This window comes from Fukomys damarensis, unplaced genomic scaffold (assembly GCF_012274545.1).
Source record: "Fukomys damarensis isolate Sample0158 unplaced genomic scaffold, DMR_v1.0_HiC HiC_scaffold_4, whole genome shotgun sequence".
NCBI classification, from domain to species: domain Eukaryota; kingdom Metazoa; phylum Chordata; class Mammalia; order Rodentia; family Bathyergidae; genus Fukomys; species Fukomys damarensis.
The window spans coordinates 1,741,319-1,768,362 of NW_022900916.1; the positions used below are offsets into that span (position 1 = coordinate 1,741,319).

Below are 27,044 nucleotides of genomic sequence, written 5' to 3' on the forward strand. Positions count from 1 at the left end.
CTGCGAGGCTTATGCAAAGCAGAGGTCTGATCTGATAACATGCTGTCTGCACATCGGGAAAAGTGTCCGGTGATGGCAGTTCAAACACGTTTTCCTGTGACTTTCAAAATAATACAATCATTACTTAAAAGTTTATTTCAAACGTGTTTACTTATAAAAGGACTTTTTAATATGTATGAAAATATGAATAACATTTGAAAAAGTACAATTTTTATGAAGGGCAGATGATTATGTGATTTTTTTTTTTCCTGGTGCCTGGGACTGAACTTGGGACCTTGCATTCGTGAGGCAGGTGTGGCACCACTGAGCTAAATCCCCAGCTATATATGAATATTTTTAGACAAAGGACTTTCTTGTCTCAGAAATTATACCTATTTGGTGAAACCTTCAAGAAATATCTTATGTGAATAAATGTGCATTACATGGCATATTTAATCGGATATCCTTAAAGTAACCTCTAAACTGACTTGATCATGTTCAGTAGACTACAAAAAACTAAATAGTCACACATTATGCACAAAGAATAATTTGATAATTTCTATATCTTTGAAGAAAACTAAAGTAATTCATGTTCAACATTTCATGAAGAAACAACATAAAATTCAAGTCAACCTTTAAATGATTCTCATTCATACATATAAATTAATATACCTCAAGCTTTGATCCTATGTTACTGTCCCAAATTGATTTTAACTTCTGATATTCAAGGTAAGTAACGGAACCTCGACATGCAAAGCTTGTAGGGCATTTTAGTCAAGAGAAGAGAGGCTGCCTCCTAGGGATTCCTCCTTCCTAGGGTTGCTTAGCATTCAGACATGGAGATGCTTTGGATGTTAAACGGTTCCCTAGTCCCTCGCAGTCTGGGTCACAGCGTGGCTGAACTTGTCTGTCCCCGCGGAAAGGCAACACTGGCTCAGAGAAACGCTCAGTCCCATCCCACACCAAGCTCCCGGGGAGCCGCCACACCCCGCACCTCTCCAAGGGCTGCTTCCTATGAGCAGAAGATGCTTGCGGAGAAGGCGGAGAGGCTGCACACTCCTGCGAGGGAAGCCCGGCGGGGCTCGTTCCCTCCTCTGTGAAGTGAGGGAAACGGTCGCGTGTGTGCAGGTGGCCGCGCCGTGTGCGTGCAACCGTGCCTGAGTGCTGACTTACAGGCAGGGCCTGCCATCTGCACCCTAATCTGAACGTCCTGCCGGATGCCGACAGACAGCGGTGCGGCCTGGAGTGCGGCAGGGAGAGACGGCCTTCTTCCGCCTGGTGTTTCGTCCTAGCTGTGAGCCTGTCAGACAGTGCCTCCCGCACCCAGTGTGTGGGTCTTCTGTCTTCAGCGTGTGACCCCAGTGTCCGTCACCCAGACCCACGGCAGTGTTCCCTGAGCCAGTCGGCCCTTGTTATTCCAGTTGATGGGACAATTAACCTTCCCCATAAGGCACTGCAAAGCCAGGTGTGGTGGCAGGCGGGACGCTGAGGCAGAAGGATTGCCACAAGTCTGAGGCCAGCCTAGGCTGCAGAGTTCAGGTCAAGTCCAGCGTGTGCTACCCAGCAAGACCCAGCCTCAGAATACCCAAAGAGAATTGATACATATATTCAAATACTAGTCACAAGTTTTAATACTAGGTTTGTTTTGAAATAAGTGTTTTGATTTTCTTCATGTCTTAGAAACCACCAGATCCGCTTATGCAAGGCATCTCGTCAATGCTCACCTCCTCCCTCTTTGTGCTTCGTGTTTCTGCCCCGCGTGCGTCTCCCTGGCTGGACGAGTGGAGGAAGCGGGCCTGGTGGGACTGCCTTGCTGCAGGGCTGTGCTGTGTGCGGGGGACCTGACCCACCTGGCCCGTCCCTTGCCGGGCGGACTTCTCCCGTGTCTGGTGAGGTGTGTAGTGCTCCGCAGCACAACAGCTGTGTCGCCGGGGAGGACGTCAGGCGTGCGCAGTGCTTCCATTCCCCCAAGGACTCACCGAGCTGCGCGGCAGGGTGGGTCCTCGGTGTCTGCGCTGAAGCACACAAGAAATGTAGCAAAGTCCGGCGAGTGAGGGAGGTGGTCATTGAAAACGTAACCTGAAGTTCCAGTGGGGTGGTCTTTTCTACGGCCCATTAAAAACAGTCCTGATTTTGACCGTTCAGTTTCTGATTCATTTTCCCTGCCACAATGCCTTAAGATCAAAACAAGAGAAGGAATTCTTTTAAAAAAAGTAAACACAATCAGGAAATTATATTGAGTAAAATGATCTGTAAGAAATGAGTCTTGATAGTTGTTTCTTTCATTTTTAGAGCCCCTTGACACGGTTTGAAAGAGACCAGTTTCATCATGGACATGGGTGAGGTCGCTGGGCACAAGCCTGGGAGGCGGGGTCCTCTTGCCCTCCCTACCCTGCTGCTGCTGAGCTCGGCGGTGCTGGTCCTCCCTGCTGTGGGGACCTCGAAGCAGGATGTCCCACGGCTCAAGCTGGCCTACAAGGGTAAGTGCAAAGTGTGCACGCTGTGCACTGGGATTCTGAATGCTGCTTTTGATTACTGTCTCCATTTTATTTAGAAATGCACACTGACACAGAAAATAACATCCACAAATATTTTTAAATCGCTGTCAGCAAAATTTAAACAAAATTCTACTTATTGAAAGCAAGCTGTACAATTTACACAATATTTGTAACTGATAAAAAGTTTGAATCCAGAAAAAATTTTAGCTGTATATGACTGAGACAAATCAATAATACAAACAAGTAAATATAAAAAGGGAAAAGTGGACAGACACGAAGGATGATATATTAAAATGGTCAGTGAGACAGGAAAAATGACCATAGAGCTGGAGATTTAGCTCAGGGATTCCACCGCCTGCCTCACAAGTGTAAGGTCCTGAGTTTGATCCCCGGTACCAAAAAAACAAAAGTGCTGGCCATAATCAGCTGTATGTGAAACACACATTCGTATTACAGTGAAATGCTCCTATCGATTGGGATAGCAAAAATGTAATAAAGATTGCGGCATCCAATGTCAGCATCATGTACAGCAGCATGAAGTAATGTACATTACCGACCCGACGGTAATGAGCTGCGAAGCTGTTTTAGCTGCGTCCTATCCTATTAAAGGGTTTTAGGATAGAAGGAAACAGTAACAGTCAAGAACAAAGAAGTCAGAGGAGTTGCCCCGTAGGAGGGCCGAAGCTGGAGGCTCGGGAGGAGGGCTCCTGGCACGCCAGACACCAAGCGATGCTTTCTGTTGGGGTGGGGGTTTAGGTCCCTCCAGCGTGTAGCTTTTGTACAGATCACCAGATCTCACATGTAGGATCTGCGGATGTAATTGTACAAAAAATTTACCTTAGAAAACCCAGAAAAATTATTAGGAACCAAATCAGTGAAAGCAGACCCAGAAAATTTCAAAACAAAAGCTTGAGGCAAGTGAAAGAATGAACTATTAAATTACTGAAACAATGTAAATATCATAAAAGTATATCGGTATGCATGAAAATAAGCAAAGCTGCCCGGGAGCTGCCACAGCAGGTGACCTTCAGGATGCTGCATTCCGAGCAATGCTCCAAACCGGACCTTCTCTGTCCCGCGCTGCAGGCTCCACCCGCTTTCTGAGGGAGCAGAGGACTGGTTCAGGCTTGCTGAGATCCTGGCCCGGCGGGATCTGCAGCCTGGCTCCCGCCCCACTTGGCTGTCCTCTGGGCAGCGTCTGAGGATCCACTCTGCCGCCTGCCAGTGGGAGCAGCGTGAGGACCCTCGCTGACACTGACTGAACTTCAGCACGAGATTTTAAATTGCTGGAAGCAAAGGGAGGGGAGGAAGACCACACGGGCCCTTTAAGGTCCCTGGTGGGCAAAGGAGTCTACTGGACCATGTGGGATTTGAAAACTCTCCGCTCTGTGGATGGGGGAGTAGGCTCACTCTCCGATGTGGTCTTCGTAACCAGACTTTCCTGCAAGAGTCCAATTTAAATATCGAACCAAGCGTGGTGAGTTGACCATTTCCTAGTAGCAGGTCCTGCCGATGACCATTTCGGCCTTGCAGTCGTCAGTCCTGCAAAGGCTAAGAATCCTGGGCACCGTCCGGAGCGTCTCATTCCTCCATCACCGCGTTCCAGGAGAACGGCACAGCGTTCGTTAGGTGAAATGCAATCAGTCCACGCCTTTCTTGCTTCTTTGGCATTTTCTCAAATGTTTCTGCCATCCACATGTCAAGCGGTGGTGGCTGACCATGCAGTGCGGATTCTGGAGCCCCGTCCGGCCCGCCCCGCCCACGAGTGCCCATGGCATTTTCTCAAATGTTTCTGCCATCCACATGTCAAGCGGTGGTGGCTGACCATGCAGTGCGGATTCTGGAGCCCCGTCCGGCCCGCCCCGCCCACAAGTGCCCGCCTGCGGGGGTGCCCACCCCGCCTGGGCCGTTCATCGTCCGTGCAGACAGCGACGCAGCAGCTGCTTTTGCTGGGGGAATTTTCACGCGTAGCAGCTCAGCACTCACCTTCCAGTTGTGCACGCAGGGTCTGCCCGTGGGAAAGCTCCAGAGGCCCAGGAAGCCCTCCTTTCTGCCATCTGTCTGTTCTACATCAAAGCGGGCTTTACGGTGGAGGTCGTTCTGCTCCTGTCACGCCACACTTTGGAGCGGTCTCTTCCGAGATGAGAAGAGTTGGATACAGCCAGTACTTTTTATCTCCTTCCCTCTGTGGGTGACGGAGTGAGCCATGACAGACAACCTCAGGCCTGCAGACTGCATGACACCATCCAAGTGCCACACGCTTCTTATTCTTAAATCGGCGGCTGAAGAGGCCTGCGCTGAACATCTGCCCCTGCAGGTCGGGTGGGGGAGCACTGTCAGACTTACAGTGAGAACTTTCTACGGCATTTATTTTGGCTGATAACATGTCATCCATCGTTTCATTTTGGTGGATGTGTTGTGTTTGAGTGGTTTCACAGGGTTTCCCAGATGTATTTTCACCACATTCCAGTTCTTGCAGTTACCTGTGCATGGATGTGAGGCGCCCAGAATAATGTACTGACCATGTCCTCTCTAGCCTTCAGTAGTTAATAACCATAGTCTGTGAATGTCTCACGCAACCAGTGGATGTGTCAGCAAAGAGACAAAAATCCTTAGCATAATGCAGTTCGATTCTGGTGGGGAAAGCCAGATCATATATAGGCAAATTATTTAGCAGGATTCAGGGTGACAGGTAGTGTGTGGAAAAATAACCAGGAAGGGGAGTTAGGTATTGGTGCAGTGAAGACATCCAGTGTGGTCAGGGAAAAAGTTCACTGGGAGGGAGATGCTTTCCCAGGTGATTACCAGATTCTGGGGCAGGTCCTGTGCATATCAGGAATATTTTTGGCAGAAGGAATCTGAGTACAAAGGCCTTGAGGTGAGAACAGTGAGAAAAGCAGTATGGGAGGGGGAGGCAGATCGACTGCAGGCAGCGAGCAGTTGGCCAGTGTTTTAGGCTGAGTGCTATGTGAATTAAAGGAGAATTTCCCACAGACTCTGACTTGATCTGGCTCTTCACTATCACAGGATTTACTTTGATTTCAGGGCTGAAAATACACCCAAAATAAGGGGATAGAGAACTAGAGAGCCATGTTCCAAGCTTTGTAATAATCCAGGTGAGATGGTAGTTTATGGGCTGTAAGCGGAGGATGCAGGCAGAGAACCTGAGGTGCTGGAGGGGATGGAAGGAGACAGCGCCCCTCCAGGGCGGCGTGCTCGGACCCCCAGCCAGGCTCAGTCGGGCACCTTTGGCTGTGACCCCTCCCTCTGTACGTTCTCCCCTGGGGAGGGCACCACCCTCACAATCTCAGCCTTCAGGAAGCCCCGCCTCCAGACACACGTGACCTGGGGGCACTAGGTCTAAACAGCACAGCCTGCATCCCAGGAGTAATCTGTTCTGGTGGGATGCATTGCTATGGGTTATAAACACTGCGGGCTCTTCCCATTTTGTGGTCTGGGAATTGCACTGAGAACCTCCTACATGCCTGGCTGGCAAGTGCTGTCAACTTGGATATATGGTTAGAAAATTGATATACAAGGATTTGAAAGCAGAGCCACCAAAAGATTAAGTTATCGTAGAATTGCACAAACAGATACATGAAATTCTGGTGATTGGACCTAAACCTGCTGTTTCAGTTCAGTAGTGTTTGTGTTAAAACTTACCTGTACCCAATACTATTATTTAGCAATTAAAATCTATTTAACGCTCTGTGTGACACTGCTATGCACTGCACTGGGCTATGGAAGTCTCCAGAGCACAGACTCACACACTAACAAGGGTGAGATATGGTGTAGCACCAGCCTGCGGCTGTCACACCATAGAGGTTAGCAGTCACTCATCCAGTCAGGGGAAGAGAGACCTGCAGCCTAGCTCCACTTGTGCCCAAATCTGCAAGCAAGATTATAAAGGCCAGAGCTGCAGGAGAGGTAGTTTTAACTGGGGTTCAACTCAGTCATCTATGTTCTGGTTGAAACCATTCTTTTTAAGTGGATCTTATGTGCAGTTGTTTTACCATTGTATAAATTGTAGAGGAGATGAAAGTGCTTATAAATAACTTCTTATTTTATACTTCACTTACCTAGAATTTGGCTCTCATTCCTTGGTTTTTTTAAATCACATTGAGATTCTTGTACAGTGTCTATAAATTATAGAGTAACATTGAGTCTTTTTTAACAGAAAAGTTGACAAATGCCTCTTTAGTTTTTGAGCTAGTGAGGTATAATTTGTGTTTTTGTAGGAATCCTTTATGTGGACTACTTTAATCTGAGGAGTTCAAAACCAGCATAAATTAGAGCTACAGTGCTTTTTCTACCTGTGAAGAAAGATAGCATAAAGAGGTTTGCTTAAGTCACAGTGACCAGACACATACTGGAAATGAGTTAAATCCTGGGTGTGGAAGAAGTGGTAGAGGAATGCTGGTCTGTGTAGTGCAAACAGAAGTTGAGCTGCTCTGGGAAAGAGTCTTGCCTGTCTAGCTGGAAATGAGTTAAATCCTGGGTGTGGAAGAAGTGGTAGAGGGAATGCTGGTCTGTGTAGTGCAAACAGAAGTTGAGCTGCTCTGGGAAAGAGTCTTGCCTGTCTGTTGACGCCAAACATTAAAATATAGAAGAAGGCTGGACTTAGAACCAGACTGAAAGACGTGGACAGACTGATCTTCCCTACATGCACTGTCTGTGCACTGTGAGAAGCCCTCATCCTACCTGAGGCTAGATGTCCTCACCTGGAAGTCAGGGTCTCCAGGAAACTGTATTCTCCTTAAGGGTCAAACTAAATCATCTCTGGCCAAGCTCCTCAGACGGTAAGAGCCCCAAATGGATATTATGACAGAATTCAGACACAAGTCAAGGGTAATATATCATCAAAGATGTAAAGAGCATCAGTATCTTTACAGATGTAATTGCATTTAGTTTTCTTGGAGAGAAGTTTGTAGCCACAACTAACAGGAAAGACACCCAAGATGTCCTGGCTTGGCACGTTCCTTCCAAGTGGGTGCATATTAAATGAGCGCACGTCCCCTTCCTATATATGAAAACTGAAGGTGGTTACACATGTCATATATCACTGATTTAAACTAAGTAGGGTTTTTATCAACATTAGCTTTTAGGAAGAAGTTAGGGATGTACAGATTTGATCAAGTCAGTGTTGAAGTAAGGGAAAATTGCTTACAGGAACACATGCCATGCTTTAAGAGTTGGAGAGAATCCGCAGTATGAGGAAAGGGAAGGACTCCAGCTTCGTAATCGGAGCAGGCTGGGGCTCCTGGACCAGTGTTTGCTGCTCCTCTGCTCCCAGTGTGGCCTGGGGATTAGCAGCTCCCCCATAACCGAGGACTTACAGAGGCGCAGTCCCAGTGGTGTAGTGGCGTGCTCAGTCCCAGCAGCTACCCTGGGGCACTTGTCCCCCACCTGCCCCAGCGCAAGCCATGTAGCTCACACGTGCAAATCGCAGCAGGACCCCAGGGCTGTGAAGTGTCCATGTGGCTCAGAATCAGCAAGGCCTTAGCCAATCCAAGCTCACAGGAGTTAGTGTGGAAAACCCTCCTTAAACCTCTGCAAGGACATAGAAAGTATTCTTACCTGCGAGGGGCTCTGGGCTTTGTACGCAACAAAACGAGTGCGCAAATTAATCGCAAAAATATTATTGCCATGGTATAAATAAAACCAAATGTTTAAGAGAACTTAGAAAAATGAGTATGAAATTGACCTTTGAACATTGGAGGAAGGAAGCTTAACATTTCTTGAATGACTTATGTGTTGGCATTGCAAGGGTTGCATCATGAAACTAACCTAGTTTTATTGAAACCAAGGGGAAAAGGGAATTGGCAGAGTCGTGTGTGGGACTGGTGCAGGAGGCTTAAAAACCTGTCACAGTAACACTGTGGTGAGGTTTCTGCCAGGCTCACCCTGAGGATACGTATTTGAGGATGGAGCATAGACCTTTGCATTGTATGATTTAAGGCTTCGGATTCACCTGTGAGTTGGTAAGCACCATTATTTACAAAAGAGAAAAGGAACAAGGGAGGGACACGAACATGACTCCGAGGTGTTGAGCATGGGCACTGGGGGCATCGCAGAGCTGTGAGTCGGAAGGGGGAGAGGGTCCACAGGGCACACAGCTCCCCCTGAAGTGCCTGGGGTTTCTGAATTGAGGTGCTCAAGCCACAGCATGCCTGTAGGTCAGTGTCTCAGTTTTCACAGAGAACTAAGGGTGAGTGGGAGGTAAACAGTTCCCAGGGTGCAGAGTAAGTGGGTGACACCGTTTCATTGCCTGGATGGGGTACAGGATGCCTGCCTGCAATGGAAGGAGCTGTATCCAGCTGTGTTGTTTTCCATCTCCCTTGTCAGGACACTTGAGGCTTCTGGGGCGAATTGTCTGAGCACCATGAGTGGTTATGGTTGCCCCAGCTGAAAACCGAGAGCAGGGATGGCACAACTTTTAGAACTCTCAGTGACAACACACAGTGGGCACACGTGCTGGAGGTTCACCAACACTGGCAGAAAAAGGTCTTGGGGGTGACTGACGTCTACTGGTTCTGAATGGAAAGCCAGACCAAAATCTTCTTGAATTTATGGAAACTACATTTCAAATGTCCAAAAGAGTGCTCAGCATGACAAATAGAATATGACCATTTTTAAAAGAATTTCATGATGCTGAGAGTGAGGACATGGTTTAAACAATTTCTAAGAAAAATAGAAGGCATGGTCCTGATCTGTGGGTTCAGAGGGCCTGGGTGCTCTTGATGGGACCAAAGCCTCCCATGAACCTCTTCACATTATTTTTGATCTGCAGATCTACTTTATTTGTATAAATGTATCATTGAAATTTAATGGCTACAGAATTTTATCTTTTAGGTAGTACTTGAAACTCCTTGCTCTATACATTATTTTGGAGTAGTCCTAGCTCAAGGAATTATTTTTTCTTGTCATATTTATTTTGCTACTTAAAGTAACAGTATCTCTTTACTAGTGATATGCTATCTTTCTAAAAACTAAATTTAAATACTTGATTGAAACAAATCCTCATCTGTTTGTGACCTGATGTTGAGTTTAAACATTCCTTGAAATTTGAAAAAGGAGACATATTCTAAGTATCTTTAAGGGAGCTAAGAAAGTAATTGTCACAAGAGAAGCAGTTTTCCTTGAAAATATTCTCTGCACTATTTACAAGCAAGTTTATTCTATCAAGATATTGCCTTTTGGTAAACATAACAGTTATTTATAATCTAGTCTATTTCTAGGTCAATAGGAAAAATTATCAATCACGCCAGTACTTTGAAAAATTTAAGAAGATTTGATCTTTCTAAAAGTAAGAGTTTGAAAGGACTCATAACCTTGAATTAGGAACTTCACCTGTGATGGATTACATAAAGCAGGCATCACAACACTCACCAAGGAGGAATCAACCTGTGATTTAAAAATACAGACAGGAAAGGAGATACGACAGGGAAATATCTGCATGCCCACTCACACCCTCTCGTGGGAGGGCACAAATCCCCTGGCATAAGAGGCTTTATTCCTAATTTACATTTCCCTGTGTGATATCATCTGATTTATTATTGATATAGATAATGTTCTAAGACCTAATGAATAGAGTGCTCTCTGAATTTCCATCACAGAAAAGCAAATGAGAAGTTGAATTCTGTGCTTCTTTTTGATTTGGCCTTGAATGTACAGGAAATGGTTAGGGTCAGATGTTTCACCTCCGAAGACAAAGGTTACTGTGAGTACACCTGTGACTGGGAAGCAGGCTTTTTGTAGGAATTCTCGGTCTGGCCGATGTTCCTTGCATGTTTGTATAGCTTTTATAGTTAGCTAGTCATTCTAAAGACACATGTGGTGAGTGATGAGCATGTTTGGGTAGGTGGATTTTGATAACCCACATATTTCACATGATCTCAAGCCTTGGAAAACCTGCTGGAGGTCAGGGAGGCCCATGGGAGATGGGTGAATTTTCCCCAGGTTAAATCCAAGGGAGAATCCCCAGCAGAGGACGTCCTCCCCGGGAAGGCGTGGGTCCGCTGACCACATAGAGCGCAGGCCAGCTGTCCCTGCCAGTGGTCGGGGAAGCACCAGGGAGGTTTCAGAGGAACTTTCTCCAGGAGACCCTGGGATACTGGTTCAGAGGGAAGCGGCCCGGAAGTGGGATTTGGGCAAAGGCGGAGTTGCTCTGCTGAGCCTAGCCCTGCTGCAGTAGAACCTATAGAACCCCTGCTTCCTTCAGGAAGCCAGGGTGAGGCAGCCAGAGTTTCTGCAAATGAATATCCTCTGCTGGCCAGGAGGAACTGGATTTGGCCTGGGTCTATGTTTGGTCCTGAACTTTTGTCTGCTGAGGAATGCTCTCCTAAGTTGGGAGCAGACTAAATTCCACTTTCTCCAAATCTGATTTTCTTTTTACCTCCCAGATTTTTGCCTTTGACAACCTTGTCATTCTTTCTTTTCTTTCTTTCTTCTTCTCTCTTCCTTTCATCTTTCTGTTTCTCTCCTCTCCTCCTCTCCCCTCTTCCTCTGCTCTCCTCTTTCTCCTATCTTCCTCCTCCTCCTTCCTCTGTCTGTCTCTCTGTCTTTCTGGCTCTCTGGCGCTGTCTCTCCTCCCTCTTCCAGTGTAGTATTCTTCTTTAAGGACATGGGAGCCTATTTTTCAGTGAAGCCATCTTAGGGAAGGGACTGACAGCCCACGCCCCCTTCATTCCAGGTTTTTGGCTGTGCCTGCTGGGTGCCAAGACTGGGACCCTGTTCACTCAGCAGTTAAGCTCAGAGGAAGTCTGTGCCACTCGACCCTAACTATATTGACCCAGTGTGACTGGCCACTCCCTTCTTTCCGAGGTGAAGAGGAGGCGTGCAGAGGGTTGGACTGAGTGATCAGCGGCTGTACTAAAGGACAGGAGGACGCCAGTACAGATCTCTCTCCAGAGCCAGGAGTGGGCTCACCTGGCCTAGGCCCCTTCACGAGGGGCTCCAACCACCCTGAAAACAACACCTGTCTCAGCAGAGACTTCCAGACTACCGTCAAAGGAATGCATCAGTATTACGTCTTTGTTTCATTGATTTCCCAAGCAATAGACTGTTCATTTTCCAAGATGGTGTTTTTAGAGCGAATGTGGGACTTTGCGAGTCTGGGCTGTAGACCGTAGTTAGCTGAAGCATGCACTGTGGAGAGGGGTCATTAGGATGGGATGGGTCAGGAGCCTGGGACAGAGACGTTCTTTAGGATCAGAGGTGACTCTGTGCACTACCCGGGAGGCATGCAGGAGAGCCACCAGGCCCCCTCCTCACACATTCCTCTGCCCGGGGGACACGGAGGGTGTCCCCAAAGGGTGAGAACTGTGAGCAGTCCTTATAAACATCACATGCCTCAGAACTACCGATTGGGGAAGAGAAGGAGAAAACAAAAACCAAGCTCTGAAGTTTCCCCGCAGGAGAACCAGCCTCGTTTCTGATTTCTGAAGGCCAGGGTGGTTCTGGCCTTGAGGTGTGGAGACAGTCTCTAGGGATAGCATATTTCCTTTGGGTTTTGGTTGATGAAGCCTTGGAAACACAAATGGCTTGGCTTGGCAGAAATGCACGAAAGATAAACCGCTTAGGAGAGGGAGCCTGTTCCAAGCCCATCCGAGCCCGAGGCTTGCACACAGGTGATGCCCAGGTCTAGTGATTCAGTCTGGCTGCAGAGGGCTGGCCAGACACACTTTTTCTTGTGTCACAAGGCAGCTCCGAATCACTTGGAAATCATAAGTTTCCTGGTTCCTCAGTATTTCCATAGCTGATTTTCCTCGTCAAATTTGTTTGAAAGGAAATTAGATAGAACCAACCAGTTATGGAAAAATGAATTAAGTAAATCACTATGTCCACTGCCTGTTTATTTTCCTCACTGTGTGTAGACTCAAAACTCGAAGCTGCCTCCTCCTCGGACCAGGGTGGCTGCAGTGCGGGACTCGCCTGTCCCACAGGAGCTGGGTCCTCCTGGTGCTGCCGTCCCCACCTCGCCTGTCCTGAGCCCCAGGGTCAACTCATCTTTCTGGCTGTCTGTTGTGCTCTTGGCTGCTCTCTTGCTTAGGAAACTTTTAGTGGTCACTTTCAACTCTAAGATTCTCCTTCCATTAGTGTAAGTCATCTCTCAGAATCCACTTGCTTGGAGTTGTCTTCATTGCTTGCTTCTCCTTCGTGCAAAATAATGACACTGTAATTGTTCAAAGCAAGCTTTGCTCTAAATGCTATCAAAAAGTGAAAGTGGGAAGAGAGAAGCCACAGACCGGGGAATAATACTTCAATAGACATAAGGAATAAGAAACTGATCGGAAAGATATCAAGATCCACCAGTTCTCAGTAGTAAGATACAAACAGCACACTTTTCAAAAATGGGCCCAGCTCCTTCATAGACCTCTCACCAATAGTGACAAACAAGAATGCGGGAGAAAATATAGATTCTACTATGTGCACACCCAGACCACTGATAGCACCGGTTCTGATGTGGGAGGAGGCAGCGTCCATTCAGGGCCAGGACTCAGGAAATGGACAGACCTTTTGGAAGACACTTGAACATTTTCTTTCAAAACTAAACAAGTTGTCCACTAAATCGTGCTTCTTGGTGTTTAGCTAAGAAAAAAGTCGAAATCTTATATCCATAGGAAGTCCTGCACACCGATGTCTAGAGCGGCTTTATTCTTCACTGCCAAAGTTGGAAGCAACAAAACCTCCTGCAGCAGGTGCATGAATAAATGTACAGCCACACGGCAATGTGCCACTAACACTGATGGCCAGGCCACAAGGACTGGGGTGAGGCTCACTGGCTTAGTAGTGAGAGACTCGGGACCAACCTAAAAGGTGCTTGCTGCATGATTCCAATAAGCAAAACTACGGAGACCTCACAAAGCCCAGCAGTTGCCAGGGACAGAGAGCTGGAGACTAGGGTGACAGGCAGAGCTCAGAAGACTGTCAGGGCAGTGACACCTTCTCCGTACACTGTGATGGCGGACACATGTCATGACCCCTTTACCACCCCATTAAAGGCTCAGCAGCACCCGGTTCGAGTCCTAGTGTAAACTATGCGCACTGCGTGAGTTCCCTGGATGCTGCAACGTGTCTTTGGAGTGGGGTTAGTAACTGTGGCCAGCGCGGTGAAGACCAGGGACACATGGAAATCGCCGTCCCCAGCTTGCAGTGTCACAGTCACTCTGGAGATAAAGGTCTACTTCTAAAAGCAGAAATGGAAGAAACACTGAGTGTTGTGACACAGCTCGAAGCTTACTTTATATGTTTTTATTATTATTATTTATATGTATTTATTAATTTGATCAAGTTTCAAATATTATAGAGAGATACTTGAATTATAAGTTAAGAATATAAATAGAGGGTTATAAACTATTTTATTGAATTGTTTTGGTACTCACATGTTTCATATTAATATTTACTTTTATTCATAAAATAGTGTTAAAACCAGCGTGACACATTTCGCTTATTTCTACATGAGCACATATTAAAAACTATAAACCTGTGCATATCCCTAATGAAAAGTGGGACTCTCTTCCATCTGTCTCACAGACAAGCAAATATACTGTCAATTAAGGTTTTTTCCTTTTCGTCTCTCACTTTCCGTAGATTTGCTGCTTTCAAACAGCTGTGTGCCCTTCCTGGGCTCCGCGGAAGGCTTGGATTTCCAGACTCTTCTGTTGGATGAGGAGCGGGGCCAGCTGCTGCTGGGAGCCAAAGACCATGTCTTCCTGCTCAGTCTGGCCGACCTCAACAGCAACTTTAAGAAGGTCAGTTTGTTTCCCTCAGTTGACTGGACTCTCAATTTCCTCTCTGCTTTTCTCCAGCTTTAAGTCAATGTTGAAAACAACAGGTTCCTCACATGTCAGAAAAAGAACAAACTATATTAAAACCAAAACACTGCCCCATTTGGGGACATTTGGGTTTTTGTGGACTTAAGTATACTTGCATATTCTTTATTAATAGTGAGTGCATAAAGTTCTAAATCCTTTGAAAATGTGAGTGAAATGCATCAAACTAGTGTGTTGTTTGTATAGAGTAAAAATGCAAAGTTTTGGATTGAAGAAATGGCAAGTAAATTATCCCTCAAGAATGAACATTTCTATATACAGCACTGTCAAATTTTTTTCAGCTAATTTTTGGTTGATGAACTCCTGGTCTTGCAGTCCATGAAGCCAGGCGCCAGGCATAGCTATGGAAACCCTGCACGAGGCTGCTTCTGGCTCCCTGCATGGCAGTAGCCGGGCAGCTGCCTGCACTGCTCTGCCGAGCCTTGGGAGGCAGAGGTGGAAACAGGGAGCAAAGCCAAGCACAGGATTTTGTCTCGAAGCTCAGCATTGGCCCAAAACAAGAGCTAGGGACAGAGTCCGACAGCCCAGAGTGGGGCCTGCGCTAGGAAACACTAGACCTGCCCTGGCGTCGGGAGGAGACAGGTGAAAAGGACACGGTGTATGGCCTGCATCAGTGCCAGCTGTGCAGTGGGCACAAGTCTGCTCTCCTCATATACCACACAGAGGCTGTGTGACTAAGCGGGCCTAGGTCGTCATGGCCCTTGGCAGTCGAGGCACTGTCCCTACCTCTGGACCCGACCATGGGCTTTCTCCAGGCTGGTGTTAGGAGATGGGGCCTCCAGACCTGCCTGGTGGAGAGGAGAGACCTGTGCCCCAGTGGAAGAGTCACGTGCTCTGGCCACATCACCCCCTGCTACAGTGTGGCCCTGCACATCCTGAGGTCCTGGCAGCTGTGGGACTCAGGTGCTGTGCAGCTTTGAGTCTCCTTTAGTGGAAATGCCTTCATCAGCGCTGCTCTGACCCGGGCAGCAAAGTGGGGAGCAAGGTTCCATTCACAGAGGGTGGAACAACCCAGACAGCACAGGGCTATCATCTGGGGCCTCAGCACTGGGCTGGGAAAAGCTAACACAGGCCCGATCCTGTCAGGCACCAGCCAGCCCCAGGACAGTGCCCATGGACAGAGCCCCAGAGTTGGGAGGAGCCTCATGGACCTCAGTCCACTGAACTGCTCTCCGGGCCGCTGTCCCCTTGACTAGGTCAGTAATCTTGGCTGCTGAGCCCACATCAGCAGTAAGCAGCCCACAGCAGTGTGGTGTTGGTCCTACCCAGGGCTGGGTCCGTCCTGCGGGCTGTGGACTCAGGATGTAGCTAGCACAGCTTTGCAGCATTGAGGACCCTATGTGTGGTATAAGAATGTAGGGCTGGTAACTCCATGGCGAACTGCCCCAGCCAGGCAGATCCCTGTAGTGCCCAGCCACGGCAGGTTCCTGGGGAAGAAATCCCTAGGTTTATACTGGATCCAGAGACAGGGTGGGATGGGTGGATTCCTCTTTTCAAGGACCGCCCCACCAGTTCCCACTTGCAGATTTGGGATAAGCTTGGGCTTAGGTGCCCCTCCAGTGCTGCAAAAAGAGCGATACTCTAACACAGGCTTGGTGACAAGTGGCTGAGAGCACCATTTTCTACTAAAACAGCAAAAATACAAGTTTCAGGATATTCAGTAGTCTGCTCGAAACTTCAGGCACAAATAAAGCCAAATTAACACTGGCATGAATATATAACCTTTCAATATCCAGACAGTGTCACACATTCAATGGCAGAAGCGTTCAGAAAGCCATAATCTCACCCTTCATTCAAAATGAGGTACCAGAAACGAACACGAGAGTCACCAGGATGGGGGAACTCTCAGATGGAGAATTTAAAGCAGCAATTTTAGGGGAATGCAAAATCCTTCAGGAAAACGCCAAGAAATGGTTCAGTGCTTTAACACAGAATGTAACAGAGGAAAATACATTTAAAAAGCAAATCTGAGTGGAAACATACACTAGGTAAAATAAAAATCATAATAATCAGGCCTCAGTAATAAAATCAATCACACCCACAAGAATGAATGTGTTTGAAGACAGGCCAGCTGAAAATACATAATCAAAGGACAAAAAATTAATGAGGGGTGAAAGTTTGCAGGAACTTTGGGACCTCAAGGAGGACAAATACCAAGGTTATTGTTTTTTAAAATGAATTTTAAAATGACCAATGTACTGACAACTATTTGTTTTTTTTTTCTTTTATTGAGTTTATTGGTACATTTTAGGTATACAGTACAATTACATTCATTATTGGGATCTTGTAGCTCTATATGACAGGTCTTCATTCTCATTTTTTTCCCCTTGCCTGAGCCCTCCCTTCACTCCCTCCTCCCCTCCCCATTTACAAACACTTTATTGCATTTTCTCATATTTTTTCCTTTTCCCTTATTTCCTTTCCCTTACCCTTCCCACTTCCCCTACACCTTTAGCCCTTTTCTTCCTATTTCACTTGGTCATTTATCTCATTAGGATCTTATGTGCTATTATAGTTGTTTACACAAGAGAAACTATTCAGTATTTACACATGTGAGACTTATGTATTTCACTTAGGAGTATATCCTCAATATGTATCCATTTTCCTATGAATGAATCTAATTTCTCATTCTTTATGGTTGAGTAGTATTCCATTTTATAGAAAAACAAGATCTTCCTTATCCATTTTCCAACTGATGGGCAAATGGGCTGTTTCCAAGTCTTAGCTATTACAAACTGTGCCACTATAAACATAGGTGTGCATATATCATTGTGGTATGATTCTTTTAATTCTTTTGGAAAGATACCCAGCAGAGAGATGGCTGCATCAAATGGAACCTCTAGTCCCAGCTCTTTGAGGCATCTCCATATTGATTTCCATAGTGGTTGCACCAGTCTACACTCCCACCAACAATGGAGAAGGGTTCCTTTCTCCCCTCAACCCCACCAACATTTGTTATTATTTCATTTCTTGATAGCAGCCATTGTTTGTGGGGTGAGGTGGAATCTCAGTGTTGTTTTCATCTGCATCTCTCAAAAGACCAGTGATGCAGATCATTTTTCCATATATTTACTTGCTGCTTTTAATTCTTTGTCTGAGAAATGTCTGTTCATTCCAGATGGCTATTTTTGAATTAGGTCTTTATTTTTGGGGGGGCTGATTGTTTTGAGTTCTTTATTTATTCTAGATGATAGTCCTTTGTCTGAGGAACAGCTGGTAAAAATTTTTTCCCACATTGTAGATTGTCTCTTAGTTCTGTTGATGGTTTCTTTTGCAGTGCAGAAGCTTTTTAATAAGATGAGATCCAGTTGTTGATTCTTTTTGCTATTTCCCGTGCTACTGAGGATTTGTTCATAAAGTCTTTCCCTATGCCAATGTCTTCAAGAGTTCTGCCTAATGTCTCTTCCAGCAAGTTTAGTGTTTCTGTTTTAATATTTAGATCTTTAATCCACTTGGATTAATTTAGTGCATGGTGAAAGTAAGGGTCTAGTTTTAATCTTTGGCAGATTAAGATCCAGTTTTTCCAACACCATTTATTAAAGAGGCTATCTTTCCAGAGCCAGGGATTTAGCTCAGCAGTTCAGTGGCATGCCTGGACCTGAGTTCAATCCCCAGTACCAAAAAAAAAAAAAAAAAAAAAAGGTTATCTTTCCTCCATTGAGGATGGGGAGATCCTTTGTCAAAGATGAGGTAGCTGAGTACATCTGGAGTTGTTTTTGTGTCTTCCAGTCTGTTCCACTGATCCTCAGGTCTGTTTCTATGCCAGTACCATGCTGTTTTTATCACAGTGGCTTTGTAGTATAGTTTCAAATTGGGAATTGTTATACCTGCTGCTATATCTCTGTTGCTTAGGATGGCTTTTGTTATTCTAGGTCTCTTCTGGTTCCAAATGAATTTTTGGATTCTTTTTTCTAGTTCTGTGAAAATAGTGTTGGAATTTCAATTGGAATTGCATTGAATCTGTATAGCATTTCTGGTTGTATTACATTTATTGACTTATGCATGTTGAACCATCCTTGCATCCCTGGAATACATCTGACTTGGTCAGGATGTATGATCTCTGTGTTCTGTTTTCTAGTATCTTATTTAGGATTTTTGCATCTATATTCATTAAGGAGATTGGCCTGTAGTTCTCTTTTTTAGTTGTGTCTGTTCTGGTTTGGGAATCAAAGTGATACTTGCTTCCAGGAATGAATTTGGAAGTATAGCTTCCCTATCAATTTCATTGAAAAGTTTGAAGAGTAATGGCAGCAGTTCTTCTCTAAATGTCTTGTAAAATTCAGCTGTGAATCCATCAGGACCTGGGCTTTTCTTTATTGGCAAATTTTTAATTACATTTTCAATTTCATTGATTGTAATTGGGGTGTTTAAAATGTTTTTATCTTCATTCAACTTTGGTACTTCATAAGTATCTAGAAATCTGTTCATTTCTTCTGTTTTCCATTTTGTTAGAGTACAGGTTCTCAAAGTAGTTATTGATTATCCTCTGGATTTCTGTACTGAGCCTTTTTTCCTTTTTTTGGTAAGGATAGCTAAGGGTTTATCAGTTTTATTTATTCTTTCAAAAAACCAACTTTTTGATTCATTTATTTTTTGTATTGTTTTCTTAGTTTTCATTGCATTGATTTCTGCTCTTATCTTTATAATGTCCTCTCTTGTTCAAGCTTTGGGTTTTTCTTGCTCTTGTTTTTCAAGGAGTCTAAGATTCATCATTAGGTTGCTTATTTGAGCTCCCTCTGTTTTCCTAGTGTGGGTATTCAGTGCTATGAATTTTCCATGTAGAAGTGCTTTCGTTGTGTTCCATAAATTCCTGTATGTTGTATTGGCATTTTCATTTATTTGTAAAAACTGTATGATTTCTTCTTTAATTTCCTCTGTGATTCATTGATTGTTCAGGAGAATTATGCTCAATTTCCATGTGTTTGTGAAGTTCCTACAGTTTCTTATGCTATTGATCTCCAGCTTAATTACACTATGATCTGATAATATACAGGGAATAACTTCAATTCTTTTGCATTTATTCAAACCTATTCTGTGAGCTAGTATGTGATCTATCTTGGAGAATGACCCATATGCTGCTGAAAAGAATATATATTCTGTTTTAGTGGGGTGGACCACACTATAGACGTCTATGAAGTCCATGTTTTCAAAAGCTTGGTTCAATTCTGGTATTTCGTTGTTGATTTTTTGCCTAGATGATCTGTCTTTTTGGTAAAGTGGAGTATTTAGATCCCCCACTACAATTGTATTAGTGCTTACTTGATTTTTAATGTTTCTTAATATTTCTTTTATATAGTTGGGGGAGTTAATATTTGGTGCAGATTTGTTTATGATTGTCATCTCTTCCTCTTGAATTGTTTCCTTTACAAGGATGTAGTGGCCTTCTTTGTCTCTTTTAATCAGTTTTGGTTTGAAATTTACTTAGTCTGTGAATAAGATTGCTACCCCTGCTTTTTTCTGTGCTCCTTTCACATGGAGAATTGTTTTCCATCCTTTCACTTTCAGTCTATGAGCTTCTTTTTGCACTAGGTGTGTTTCTTCTATACAACATAGTGTTGCATTTTGCTTCTTAATCATTCTTCCAGTCTATTTCTCTTGATTGGTGAATTGAGGCCATTGACATTGATGGTTATAACTTATATGTACTGACTTATTATTGTCATGTTATTGGACTTTTATTGACTCAACTTTTTGCTTTCTCCTTTTAGTTTCTTGCCTTGCCTATTTGATTTGCTCTGTTGTGCCTCATGGTGTTGTTACCTTCATTGTCCTTTTCTAGGATATTGTTTAGAATTCCTTGTAGTGCTGGTTTGGTATTCATGTAGTTTCTCAGGTGTTCTTTGTCATGGAAGCATCTTATTTCCCCATCCATTTTGAAAGAGAGTTTTGCAGGATACATCAGTCTAGGTTGGAGGTTTTTTTTCTTTTAGTACTTGAAATACCTCACTCCAGGCTCTCCCTGACCTAAGAGTTTGTGTTGAAAAGTCTCTTGTGATTCTGATTTGCTTTCCTTTGCATGTGATTTGTTTCTTTTCTCTTACTGATTATAGTATTTTGTTCTTCTGTTGGGTTTCTGTGATCTTGATTATTATATGTTTAGGTGTAGATTTTTTTTCATCATGGCTAGTTGGGGTCCTATATGCCTCAGTTATCTGAATGTCAAATTCTTCCCCTCTGTTTGGGAAATTTTCTGTGATTAATTCTGTGAACAGCTTTTTTTGTCATTTGTATTTTCTGCTGCTACTTCATGGATTCCTATCAGTCTTACATTATACTTCTTTGCATCATCTAGGAATTGTTGGATCAATTTCTCATGATCCCCTACTATTTTTAAGAGACCTCTCTTTTCATGGGCCTGACTACAATCTTATCTTGTATATCTGAGAGTCTATCTTCACATTCTTTTATTCTGTTGTGTACACTTTCAATGGAGTGTTTAATCTCCTGGATATCTGTTTGAATCTGTTTTATAGATCCCACTTCTTTCCTATGTTGGGTGTTTATTGTTTCCATTTCTTTCTTATGCTGGGTCTTCATGGCTTCTGTCATGGTCCTGAGCTCATCAATTTTTTTGTCCGTTTCTGTTCTAGAGTCTGTAATCATGACTCTCAATTTGCTCACCATCTCTATGGATATCTGGGAAATTATTTCTGTTTTGAATTTTTTTAGAGCCTGATTGATCTGTTTTGTTACTTCCTATGCTTTGAGTTCAGGGTGTCCTGGTGGTTCACTATCAGCCTTTTCTCCTCATTTGCTCTACTGTTTGCCATTGGTGAAGTGGAACTCTGTCTTTGTGTCCTGCTTAAGTGTTTTCTCAGTTTTATTTTTGTTGTTGGGCTGTCCTTGTTTTAATCTCTGGGTTATCACCCAATTTTTCCTGATATAGTTACGCCCTAGCTTCTGTGTCTCTAATGACACATAGACATTCTCATCTTCATAATATCAGAGAAAACAGCTCATCAAATCAACCACAATCCTTTGTCCCAACTGATACAATTAAAAACCACAATATGATCAAGCACAATTTGGAAAGTGACTACCTGTGACAGTCACTAGTCTATCACCTTTAAACCATGTGAATTAAATTGAAATCAAGAAGCAGTCCAAAACATGTCTGCAGTGAAAAAACTTTTTAATATAGTATAATTACTATTTAGGTTGGGGGCTCAGACAATGCTAGGATGAGAGCAGTAGATAAGTAAAAGAATTGGAAAAGGTTTCAAGTAAAGCCAGAGGACATAGAATGACCACACAATCTTCAGGAAACTGTTAAATTCAAAAGGGATAGACAGGGTGCAAGTATAAGGACAAGAATATATCCCCTTAACAGTAATAGGGGCTCACTTTCCCTTGAAACATTGACCCCTGTGTGAGGTAGAATGATAAAAGAAAAGAATATAAAGAAAAGAGAAAAAAATCATAAAAGAAGAAATCTGAGTTAGGGCAGTAGCAGAAACAGAAAGGGAGATGAAGGATAATATGGTGGAGCAAGAGACTGAGTTGAAGAAAAATGACAGAAAAAAGAATTTGCAGAGTGGAATGAGGAAAAGAAAGAAAAAAATGGATTTTAAGGGCCTCTTTCAGACTATATATCTGCTGTCATAATGTACAATATGCACAGCCATGTGCAGAACCGAGACCCCTGATCTCAGCTAGCTGATGGCAGAGCCCCATGATGCAGGCTGACCTCAGGCTGCAAGGTCCAGATTGAGTTCCCCGGCCTCCTGAATGGTTGAACTCCACACAGCTCTACTACAGGTTTCCCACACCCTTTCTTTAAAGATGTTCAAAGTTGGAAACTCAAAAAAATACCATTTATGACCCCCTCTGCTTCTGCAGAGTGGGTCTAAAGGCTGGCACAATCAGGAGGTCTGAGAGTGTGTGTGGGGGGCGGGAGGGTTCAAGGGTGCTCATGTGGCTACCCTCTTGGTGCAAGAGTACTGGCAGTGGCCAGCAGGGGAGGGCAGGGCTACCCAGTCCGAGATCTGGGCCCAAGCAGGCCCTCCTGGCACTGGAGCAATGGTGGCAGCCCGGCAGGGGAGACCTGAAACGTATTTCAAAGAGATGATGACAGAAACTGCTCAGACCAAGAGAAAGATATAAATAATTGTCACTATTCTCAACTAACTCAACTAAGTCTACTCCAGAATACATTATAATTAAGTTCTCAAAAGTGAAATAAAAGATGGAAGAGAAAAGAAGCAAAACACCTGAAGGAGTCTCAGTTCACATGGCAGTGAACTTCTCAGCAGGACTTCACAGGCCGGGAGAGATTTGATGAGAGGTAAGATTTGCACAGCACTGAAGGAACAGGTAGAAGAAAAACTTCTTATCAAGCTTATTGTACTCAGTGAAACTGTCCTCTAGAAATGAGGAAGAGAGAAAGATATTCTTGGATGAAAGCTGAGAATGCACAGAATATCTCTAACAGACCTTTTTCACAAGAAATGGGGTCCTATTTATTAGGGATGAAATATCTGGCATGTACTACTTAAAGGAGTAAAGGATTATCTGTTCATGGTTTCATAGATTTTGGTCCATGATTGGCAGCCAGGAAGGAGAGAGAGAGAACACAGGAGAGATGTATCCCTCAAAGGCAAGCTCCAGGTAACTCCTCCTGAAACTGAGCCTTCTCTCCTTGTAGTTCACTTATCTACAAACTCATCAGTGGTTTGATTCTCAGTGTCCCCATGATCCAGTCACCCTTCAAAAGTAACTTCTAAACATGTGAGCATTTGGGGGATATTTTTGAGACAACCTCTACCAGGGGTTCTACAACCTGAAAGAGAAACTTACATGAAAACACATTCAAGAATAAGGAGAAAATACGGGAAGTTATAAACTCACTGGTAAGGGTAACTGCAGACAAATTGAGAATGCAGTAATACAAAGATAATGAGTAAGATATTCATTCATTTTTCAGCATGAAAATTAAAAACAAAATAATAACTACATTAAGATAGTAAGAGTAGGCAATATAGAAAGATAAAAATTGGGACAGAAAAAGTTGAAATTCAGGAAAAGAATGAAGTACAAATATTGGTTGTCTATTTTCTGATTCTGTTTTTCTTATCTTTACAATCACCTTATGTTGCAATCAATTCAAAATAGCTTGTTACAACTAAAATATGATTTTTGTAAATCTCCTGGTAACCACAAAGCCAAAACTATAACATACAAACCAAAAAAGAATAAATAAGTGATAAAAACACACTAATGTTGTATATCATTTAAACATAATTGGAGACTATTAAGGAGGGAGGAAAAAAGAGAGAAAGTACTATAAAACTAGAAAAGCTACAGAACAGGAGTAGTAAGAACTTACATGTAGGAAATTACCTCAAGGTAAAAGGATGGAATTCTCCATTAAAAGAAATATATGATTGAATAAACCAAAAACATAGCCAAACAACAAAATTGAAAAACAAGGCCCAACTGTATGTTGCTTACAAGAAACTTAGTCCATGTCTAAGGACATGCATGCAGATGGCACCCAAAAGAAAGCAGTAGGATCACAATGATGTCAAGCAAGGTAGCTTTATTAGAAGAGCAGTAAAATGAGACAAGAGGTCATTACATAATAAGAAAGAGGTCAGTTCAGCAAGAGAAATAACAATTCTAAATATATATGTACCTAATATCAAACAGCAAATATATAAATCAAATACTAATAGAGTGTAAAGAAAGAAGTGTCCCATAATGTAGTAATAGCTGGGCACTCTAACCATCCACACACAGGGGATCCACACAGAAAATCACCAAGGAGACAACAGAGTCATGTGACACCCTAGACCAAATGGTTCACACACACAATTACAGCATCCTATCCAACACGGGCAAAATATACATTCTTCTCTTCAGAATGTCAAAAATCTATAGGATAGGTTCTAGGGTGGGTCACCATGCAAGTTTCTACAATTTTTAAGAGATTAAAATCATGTCAGATATCTTCCCTAATCACAGAAGTGCAACACAGGAAGCCTCACATTGTTTGATATGAAAATATAGCACAAAGATATAGTCATGAAAAAGGGGAGAAACATGAAAACAGGCTCACAGACCAATGGAGCACAGGTGCTGGGATCCTGCAGTGGAGACAGAACAGCCTTTTTCATAAACAGGGCCATGAAAACTGCACACATGCAGAAGAGTGAAACCAGATCTTGTTATCTCACAGCTATACATGTAAAGTCAGACTGGATCAGCAGCTTAAATTTAGGACTTGACAGGTAGCACTGATAGGAAAAAGAGGGAGAAATGCTTCAGGGTGTGGGAATGAGCAAAGATTGTTTTGTACAACACTCCAAAAAGCACAAGAAACAAAAGCAAACATGCACAAATGAAAGCTATAAAGTTTCTGCACAGGAAATGAAGGAATCATCACAGTAAAGAAACAACTGACAGAAGAAGAGAAAATATTTGCAAAGTGTATGTCTGATAACAGGTTAATGTCCAGATTGCATAAAGAACTAGAAAAACTCAGTAGGAAGAAATAACTCAATTAAAATGGACAATAAACCTCAGTAGAGATTTTTCAAAACAAGACAAGCAAAGACCAGTGGTTATATGAAAAATGGCTGATGCTACTAATCCTCAGGGAAATGCAAATCGGAACCACATAAATTTCATGTCACTCCGGTAAGAATGGCAATTCTCAGAATGAGAGCGAGTGATGCCGCAGTGCGGGAAAAGCAAAACCTTGCACTGTGTTGGTGCTAAGGTGAAACAGCACAGCCATCTGGAAAATAAAGACAGAGGGTCCTTAAAACCAGTACATGAAGACAGAGCTACCGTGTGGTCCAGAACCCCACTGCTGTGTGAACAGATAAATGGAAATAAAGGCACACGTGTGGGGCAGATTATTGCAGCACGGTTCTCAGGAGCCAGCAGGGGAAGTCAGCCCGCGATCTACGAACTGATGAGTGGATGAAGAAATTGCGCACGTGCACAAGGGAGCTCTGTTCAACCTCAAACTCCAGCAAAACTTCAGATCTGCAGCAACAAGGATGGAACTGGAGAGCCCGTCAGACTTAGCACAGAGCTACAGGGTGAAAAGATCGCAAGCTCCCTGCTCATATGTGTAATTGTAATGTGCATGTGTATCTGTCATGTAATGTGTAATGTGTATCTGTTAAGAATAAATTTAATTTAAATTTTAAATTAGAAAAGAAATATGTGCTAGTCACTCAAAACCTCAAAAAAACAACTGCACATAGCCTACATCTTCAAGCTCCCTGTCAATAACTAACTACGGTTAGCAAACGTCAGGGTCTAGGCAAAGCCCTGCAGACACCAGAGGGAGGCGGGAGGACCGCGGAGAGCGCAGGAGGAGCAGCCTGCGGGATTTAGGGGCAGCTTGCTGTTTTCCTTCCTTTTCAGAAGGATCAGGAAGGAAGCACCAGGCTTGGGGCCAGGGTTCCCAGGACTGAATCCTCCTCTTGCTCCCCAGAGCTGCTGGCTGGTCATGGTCTTGGGACCGGAGCCTCCCTGTGGTTCCAGATCCCTCTGCAAGGAGCAGGGCGGTCCCTTAGCACCGATTACCACTCGCTCTTCACAGCTGTGTGTCTGTGGCTCCGTCGTTGGAGCATTACCTGTTTTCAGGGCTTTCCTATGTGTCATTACTGGCTGCTTGAGCTCCTGTTAGAACAATGTGGGGTTTTTTGTTTTCTTTTGGGTGTTTTTTGCTTTTTAATCATTTAACTTTTAAGGAGTCATTCCATGTATTTTTTAAAATGTATCTGTCAAGGGAAAAGGAGTTATTTCTTATTTAAAAATAAACTCTGAGTATAAATGTATGTGCCTGTATTTCATGTAATCTCTGTTTCTGGAAAAAAAAAGTGAAGGCTAAAGTACTGCCAGTTTTTATCAATCTCTCCTAATCCAAACACTTAAAAACTCAGATTTTTAAAAAGTATTACAGTTATATTGCAGTCTGAGTATTGTGCAAACAGTAAAATGTATATTAGAATTTGAAAAGCTGGCCTCCCATCCTGAGAGTATAGTCCCATTCTATTTGTGCATAAGGCTGTATTTTTTCTTTCTTGAGTAATTTCTTTTAAAAGTATCCTTACTCCTAGGAGGACCAGTTGAAGTGTCAATGAATATCTCAGTTGTCATCCAAGGATGCAGTTTTTTAAATAAAAAAGTAAAGAATTCTTACTAGAGAATGGCAGCTTTTTTAAATAAAGAAGGCAAATTCTTAGCTATCTTTGCAGTTTTGCTTTAAGATACTAAATGTCTTCAAATGAAGTTTTTCACGTATGTCTGTCTTAGTACAGAGGCAGAAAGCGAGTCAAATTTGTTTTGTTTTGTTTTGTATTTTTGAGACAGGGTCTCACTACGTATTTGAGACTGACCTGTGACTCACTATGTAGCACAGGCTAGTCTGAAACTCACAGCGATCCTCCTGCCTCAGACTCCTGAGTGTTGGGATTACAGGTGTGTACCACCATGCCCGGCCTAAATGAGTCAAACTTTTAAGGGAATTTATCCTTGCCCTCTTCTTTGCTTTCAGGGACTAGAAGAAAATGTTTATTTATCTGAGCTGAGTGTATTAGATCATTGCTTAAAATAAATTCTCACAGCTTAACTTCCCTTCCGTGGCTGCTTTAAGTAAATCTCTCTTTGGCTGTATTCCATGCTTTAAATGTGTTAATATTTAAAAGTAAATGTTTATGAAATATGAGTTTCTTATATGATGTTATTGAAACAGGTGATTATTTGAACATATTTT

General features: G+C 43.4%; 1 protein-coding gene across 1 annotated transcript in view; it reads left to right on the forward strand.

Moving 5' to 3' along the window:
* Window positions 1-1,661: 1,661 nt before the first annotated feature.
* The window catches only part of Sema3d (semaphorin 3D), a 101,503-nt gene continuing 76,120 nt past the window's right edge, over window positions 1,662-27,044 (forward strand). The window contains exons 1-3 of the mRNA XM_019209382.1: window positions 1,662-1,873; window positions 2,272-2,459; window positions 14,070-14,230. Coding sequence (XP_019064927.1) covers window positions 2,309-2,459; window positions 14,070-14,230 — 312 coding nt within the window. The 5' untranslated portion in view covers window positions 1,662-1,873; window positions 2,272-2,308. The remainder of the gene's footprint in view (window positions 1,874-2,271; window positions 2,460-14,069; window positions 14,231-27,044) is intronic.